This window comes from Apostichopus japonicus, chromosome 8 (assembly GCF_037975245.1).
Source record: "Apostichopus japonicus isolate 1M-3 chromosome 8, ASM3797524v1, whole genome shotgun sequence".
NCBI classification, from domain to species: domain Eukaryota; kingdom Metazoa; phylum Echinodermata; class Holothuroidea; order Aspidochirotida; family Stichopodidae; genus Apostichopus; species Apostichopus japonicus.
The window spans coordinates 29,639,076-29,646,614 of NC_092568.1; the positions used below are offsets into that span (position 1 = coordinate 29,639,076).

The 7,539-nt window shown below is 37.9% G+C and overlaps 1 protein-coding gene across 4 annotated transcripts in view; it reads right to left on the reverse strand.

Moving 5' to 3' along the window:
• Nucleotides 1-6,320, reverse strand: part of LOC139971491 (nuclear pore complex protein Nup133-like) — a 41,155-nt gene extending 34,835 nt beyond the window's left edge. Inside the window, exons 1-4 of one of the 4 annotated variants that reach the window (XM_071978020.1) lie at nt 6,234-6,320; nt 3,459-3,589; nt 2,677-2,780; nt 1,119-1,343 (exon numbers count right to left, since the gene is read on the reverse strand). In XM_071978020.1, the coding sequence (XP_071834121.1) occupies nt 1,119-1,343; nt 2,677-2,780; nt 3,459-3,561 (432 nt within the window). In that variant the 5' untranslated portion in view covers nt 3,562-3,589; nt 6,234-6,320. Of the gene's footprint in view, nt 1-1,118; nt 1,344-2,676; nt 2,781-3,458; nt 3,590-6,036 lie in introns of all 4 variants that reach the window. The other 3 variants (XM_071978018.1, XM_071978019.1, XM_071978021.1) reach the window with 3 other exon arrangements.
• Between the last annotated feature and the right edge of the window lie 1,219 nt (nt 6,321-7,539).

The window sequence follows — 7,539 nt, forward strand, 5'->3', positions numbered from 1 at the left end:
TCACTCCATTGGCGTCCAGTAAAACATCGGTCAATTTATAAGCTCCTCCTCTTAACGTACAAATCACAACACTCCCTTGCCCCTGGTTACATTACAAATTTAATTCTTCAGTATCATCCTCAACGCCAACTTCGCTCGTCTACAAAGTGTCTTCTTGCCACCAGCCATACCCCAAACACAAAGTTTTATGGAGAAAGAGCCTTCATCTCTGCTGCACCTCATCTCTGGAACAATCTACCATCTTCAATTCGCAATGCACCATCGGTTGACTGTTTTAAGCGTCTCTTAAAAACACATTTATTCCAAAATTTATAGTGATTTGTCTTGCATATTTGTGTACTTGTTTTAAGCGCTTTGAGGCCTTTGCATAAAGCGCTATATAAATATTTGCTTATTATTATTATTATTATTAAAGGCTAATATGATCCTTATATTCTTCTGCTTGATCAATATAATTGAGTATTCAAAGTGCAGGAATTCTTTAGTAAAGAAACTGTATCCTTTAGCCCGACAATCTGTGGAATGCCCGACATTCTGTCAGCATTAATAACAAGAACGGACAGAGATGAATGTTACGAATTCCACAGATCTTGGCATATACATCTGGGTATCACGTTTACCTTCCTTACGTTCTTAAGACAACCTATGTCCCATTTTAAGTTCATCCGATACATGTAGGTACTTCTGTCTGTCTTTAAGACCTTGATTAAAGTATGAAATAGTTTAGAGCAAATTCATGCAAAATAACATATTCTGAAACCTGTAGCATTTTTATTTTAACCAAGCCTGATATTTTTAACCTATGGATGCTTTGAAGATCGTTAAAGTAAAGCTTTAACAGAATCAATTTTATTAGTGTGTATGGAAAGCATGTTGTTAGTACAATTATTAAAATGAAATAGTTTACAATTACCAGCAGACTGTCATAATGAAAGCTTTGTAATAAAAAAAGCTAATAAAGTTCAAATAATTGGAAATATTATGTCATTTCCTACTGTAACCAGAAATATGTTGGATCCACACAGAAAAGATTCTAGTTCACCAGTTTAGAGTACCAATTTGCAGATCTCTATGATCAAAATGTTGTACCAAAGCGAATTGACATCAGACAGGCTTACCCCAAGGTGAGTAACAGAGAAACATTCTTGGCCAGAGAGGTCCAAGCCACGTTCATAAAATGCTAGTTCATTGTGTAAGTTGGTCCAGAAGCGAATGACTCCTTCAGGGGACACTGCCAGGACGGACGGTGCCTGTGTGTCACCTTGGCTTGGGAATAAACAAACCAGTTTGGCAGCATGGCAGAGCTCAGATGCTGGTAAAGCCAGTCGATAACACTGGTTAGCCTGGAATGGATATACAAAGACACTCAGGTTAGATCGTTGTGGTCAAGTGGTTAAAGCAGTGGACTTGTGATCTAAGGCTTGTAGGTTCGATTCCTGGCTAGATCTTTACGTTGTGTCCTTGGGCAAGGCACTTTACCTCCATTGCCTCTCTTCACCCAGGTGTATAAATGGGGACATGTGAGAAAAACTGTAAGTTGGGCACTGTTTAGCTGTTGCCATGTGAAGGGATTGTCTCTACATGTTTGACAGGTTTCTCATTGACCAGGGTAATATTGTTATGTGCCTTGAGCACTGTTATCGGTGGATAAAGTTTGCGCTTTATAAATCCTCAATATTATCATCATTATTATTAAAATGATGGTAGTGTCAGTGTTCTTTATATGTGACATCATTAAAGTCATCCAATGGGACATGTCGGGTGAGCTCACCGAGGAGGATGACTGACAAAGCAAAACAGGGATATAGCTGCCTAGCAAGACGATATGTAAGGAAATCAGTAAGGATGAAATGCAGTCTAAAAGTATCTAACCCTCGGGCTGTGCATGCAATGGCCTTTTAGTTGTTCTTGACAGTATTGATATACAATATAAATTGTCGCTTCTATTTTGTGTTACTTGTCATTCAGCCTCTGAAGAAGATCCTGCTAGGATTGAAATGTCAGGCCCACTTACTTTTACACAACATCAGCTACTAATAGTTGTTAAATCACTATTCTGAATATAGTCAGAACAATGCAGCTTACATACCGAGTATCTGATGCTGAACAATAACAGTTAACACCCTTCTGCTGTGAATCTGGCCTGTTGGTTTGGAGGGGGGTGGGGGGGGGGAAGGAGGCTGATACTAAAGCAATTATCATGTAGATGCATGATTGCATCTAAATCATCAAAAGGAAATACATTCCACCTTACACAATAGCATATATTTACCAAGTGTGAAATGCTGCACATTTTACGAATAACTACAGCTGTTGCATAATACCTCTGTAAAATCACTGTTAGTAAACAAAAACACTATCAAGGTCGTTTCTGCATTTTCATACATTTCAGGGTATTAATGGTTAGTCTGCATCTGGATGTTGATATTTTTTTTCTTGAAGGGAGGGGATGGGGGCAGGGAGAGGTAGAGGAGGAACTATTTTTGAAGATTACGAGACACTGCTACTTTGAAAATTTGCTTGATATCATTAAACAGTTACAATGAAAACATTCTTTTGGAGAAAATGGCTGTATTGCATTTCTTTCACAGAAGTATCAAACGGTATTGTAACATACTTAAAATGTCTATTAAATATGAAGCTAAAGAAATATGAACTAGTTTACAAGATACATACTCGTGTAAGCTGAGAATGTTTGAAGCGCCAAACAAAGAGTTTCCTCCCACAGACGAAACAACCCCATCCTGTTTCATCTAGTTGTACACTGATGACAGCTGACCCTGTACAAAGCAATATGAAAAATGAATTTACATCACTATAACCTACCACTGAAATGGGAAATCATATGAATGCATGACGTAAGACACTGAGAGCCCTTTACAGCTTTATGGTACAGTTAGACTTAAATATCTGCTGTATTGGCTCCAATCATAGCACGCTATAGCTAGGAAAGTTTTGTGATTACGTAATCGACATGCCACGGTCGTAAATCCACCTCAAGCTCTAAGATTAGCCTGCATAGCTTCTTAACACCATTATGCTCTTTGTGTAAACACTGTGTGGTAATATGTTCATGTCAACAGTCTGGTTAACCATACAGCGTTCACACAAAGACCCTCATACAAGAAAAAGTATGCGGCAGGCGTTGCAGACTAATTGGTAAAAATGAGGTCATTTTACGTCCAAGGAAGGTCGATTACGCAATCTCAAGAAACTTTTCCATGATAGTGTGCTATAGTTGGGGTCTATACAGCAGAACATTAAGCAGCTATTGAGTTGATTTATATAGACTTTTGGATGCTGGTAGTTAGTTAGCTAACTAGTTGTCAAGTTACATATATGTATGTTAAACATTTTGAAGCAAACTGAAATCACGAATCAACAGTTCTAATGACTATGACTGATAAAGAAACATCATATGAATTTCCTACAATAAAAGTAAAAGATTCGACACTTACTGTCGGCCTGAAGCAATGTTTCTGTGATGAGGACTGGCAAAGATGTTCCATAACTAGAAACAGTGTACTGAGGAGTATCCTGGAGGACCTGAAAACTCTGCATCTTGGAAGCTGAACAGATATATGTAGAACTGGAATGAAGAGTAATCAACAGATACTTAAAAACATGTACAGGTACATTTTGTATTGACATTATTAGAATCTGATACTCAACCAATAAAGGGGAGACGAATTACCTTGAATACATACCTGTTTAGTTCAACCAAAATAGCACCAGCAATATTAGTTAGGAATTGGGGATTAAAGCAGCATTTTGCATTTGGTTGCCGTTTTCCACCATTTTTGACATGTCCAAATATTTTGTTACATATATCAATCACAAAACAGCAAACTAAGTTATTGGCCAATTTTTTTCTCCTTGCCAACAGCATTAATTGGCGAGTAATTAAGGAATTCTACAGATAATGAGTAAAGTTTCTCCCGACAAATTCCCAGTTCCCCCAAACCTATCAGTGAATAGCTAACATGAGTAGAAATTTATGAGCTTTTGCCAAAAGAAAATTGAAAAAGGTGGGTTGGTACAATGCACTGCCATAGACAATGCATACAAATATTCCATGGTGTTATTTTACATATTGGTCAATGACATTCAGAGTGTCAAACAATCCTATGCAAAGGACACAAAATGCTGCTTGTAAACTTCAAACATTTGCAATGAAAGACTAAAACTTAGTATGAAACTTTTGAGATGTTGTACTCTTTTGTATATATCTTAGTGTTTAATAATACACACATAAGGAACAACTGAATGGTTGTAACCCTATGTATCTATTAGATAATGTGTTAATGTTGCATTGCTTTGTTAGAATGACATACTAGGCCAGCCAAGGCTTAGGCCACTCCTTACCAGATTCACTCTGATAATACCTGAGCAATGTTTGACTAACCTAAGCCTATAACATGTGCAAAATTCCAGCTAAACCTCTAACGTTAGGGCAGTTTTAGATCTAATCTCTTAGATCTAATTTCTGTTAATGGCATTACCCGATGAGAGTTCCTGTGTTTTGTAGCTATTGGGCATTACAACTGAGACATAGCTGTTTGTCGGTACTTATTTAGAGGCTGTTCAGTACAGGCATGTAGGACCTATAAGAATTCTACGGTACGCTATTACTAGTTTTACTTCTACTACTACTAGGCTTAGCCTAGTTATGGTAGGCTGTTCGTGTAAGTAGTACTACTACTAGTACTACTAGCCGGGTACCGTACTAGCCATGACTTGGGGTGTTACTAAAACGAATGACAATTGCGTTACACATAACGTGTGACAATATGTTGTACACACTAAAAAATTGCGTTGACTAAAACGAATGACAGTGAGTGACAGCACAGACATTTGCTTCAACCGGATATCACTGTTCAGACTTCGTGGGTATATTAAAGCCACGCAAATCAAGTGGACACAAAGTGTGTGGCTTACATATCTAGTAGTAGTAAAGTACGGACAAGGTACAAATGCACCTTATAGTAAGCGAAATTGTAAGTATGATTTTAAAAAGTAAATTTAACGTCATTTTTCCGATATTAATTGTTAGAAACTAACAATACTATAATCTTGAAACGGCTAAAAATTCAAGCTCTCCTCAAATTGTTTGTGAAATTATTGAATCTCTCATTCCACCGACTGGTGGAATGAGAGGTTATTTTCCCTGACTGATCATAAAGGTGGGGGCTGTCCCCACCCCCCCCCCCCGCCCCCTTTGCGCACCCCACTGCTCGAACACCATGTATTCATTCCTAAGTTCCCTACATGAAAAATATATATAGGGGCCATACAAGTTGCCGGATGATTCATCTCATTGGATTTTTTCGAACTGCAGCCAAACGTTCCTAGAAAATTTTTGAGAAAACTGTCGTTGCTACTACAATTTTTATACTTTAATAGTACAATATCATAGCATTTTCCACTCAAATTAATCTTGGATATATCAGTTTCAAACATACCAATTAGCCAGCACCTAACAATTACTTTAGTTATCTTTCTATATAAATTTACAGAGGTAAATGTCAAAAGCATAGCACTCAAGCCCATTCCCACGCAAAACTTTCCCTGTGGTTAATCCGTAAATTACACCAAAACCCTGCAACCACGTAACATGCGATTTTCCTCAAATCATTTTTGCGCAGAAAACCAATAACCGCATTTACTCCACTTCGTTAATCATTCTATCTCTTCTCACCACCCTTCTTCGTTGTCATTCGCGAATTATAATTAACTCTGTACAAAGTCAATTGTCATTCGTTTTAGCTTGTCCTATGACTCGGTCTACTCTAAGTCAACTCTTAACTAGGCTAAGTATGACTAGTCTAAATTTTCTAACGATAAATAAGCCTAGGCTAAGAAGTACTAGAGTTAGCCTTCTAGCAGTCAGTGACAGTACTGACAATATTGTAACTTAAGTCTTTAACTGTTACTATACTAGTATCATTCATATATCATAGTACAATTACTAGCCTACTACTAACACTAACAGTTAGCTTATGCCTAACTTAGGGGCCTAGCCTAAGTTTATCTTACTAGTAGTATACTAGGTATCACACATTAGCAATGTGACTAAAGCCGGTAATACGAACAGTCAGTAGAAGGCCTATGCCTCTTCTCTCCTGGAAATTACTCCTTGCGATAATGTTGCTGCTTGTTAATCTTATCTATATACAGAGACCGTTAGGAAAATGCTGGTTTCATAAAACACGACGTAGCATGTGTGAACGTACATCGACGATGTTACCGTAAATTTTGTTTGATGATCCCGCCGCAGTTTACGTGTTTGTCGCCCTCACTTAATCTATAACTTCCTTTGTCAAATTCGATAAAGTAACACCGCACCACCTCTGCATCTTTGCATTCTTCTTCACAGCTAATTACTTATTCCTTAAAACCATCTTTCCAAATCGATGGTACAATAATCATGTGTATGTGTGTGTGAATGGTCAAAGATAAAGGAGGAAGCTGTGATGGCCTACAGAAAGCGCTGATGGTGGAAAGGGCCCTGATGTTATTGACCCCCCTCCACCCCCCTCCCCTGTTGACAGCTAAGCTGCAGCGGATAACTGACCTGTGGCAGGTTACTATTATTATTATTAAGACTGAATCCTTGGGAACTGCAACAGATAAGTTCTTAAGGATGATATAATGGTTTAACCGCCATCAACACACAAACCATCTACATAAAATAGTAACTCAGGGTGTATATAACAAAAAGAAAACAAAAAGAAAACATGACAGTTTGACAAAAGTCGACATTGAACCTTTATACTCTCCTTTCCTGGATCCAAGCCTGATAAAATGGTAACGGAATTAGTTGAGTTTTCTAAATAGATTACCTTGTTGCATTAAAGCTTTTTTTCATTTTGATTTTGTTTAGCTAAGCACTAGAAAATCTAAATACTAAAATAGAGTAAATAACCCTGTGATTATTTGTTTCCATCACACCCACATATGAAACACCAATACAAGCTCCGTTTTTGCTAGACTTTGCAGAGAGTATTCATGTCTATTCACACACAAGTGTCTGGAAATGATCCATTTTTCTTTGTAATCAAAGGGTGTGAAGACTTGCGCACAAAGAAACTTGTCATGCCGGTAATCTGACCTAGTTTCGACTGAGGTGTAACAGAAGTGATCCCATAAAATACATACCATCGGTAATTAGACACTAGTGTACAGTCACTACATGCGTCTACGGTCAATACCCATAACACAGTGTAAAACGCAGCGATGCATCAGCAGGGAGTTGTTATGGAACTCCCTGATCTAGGGTCCAGATAAAAGATAACAATGTATCACGTTTCATTACTGTCTTCATTTTGTAGCAATAAGAAAAAAACTTCGCTTGCAAGCAACGAAAAGCCAACTTTTTCAGAGGGCGGCACGCGGTTTGGGGCAAGTCTTCAATGCCTTTAAAGAAAGGAGGGGGGGGGGGGGAGGGGGAAAGATAACAACCAAAAGAAGCACAAAACAAATACATTTTTTCATGATCTATACTTTATCTTGCAACAATTATGGCAGTGTAAAGATAAA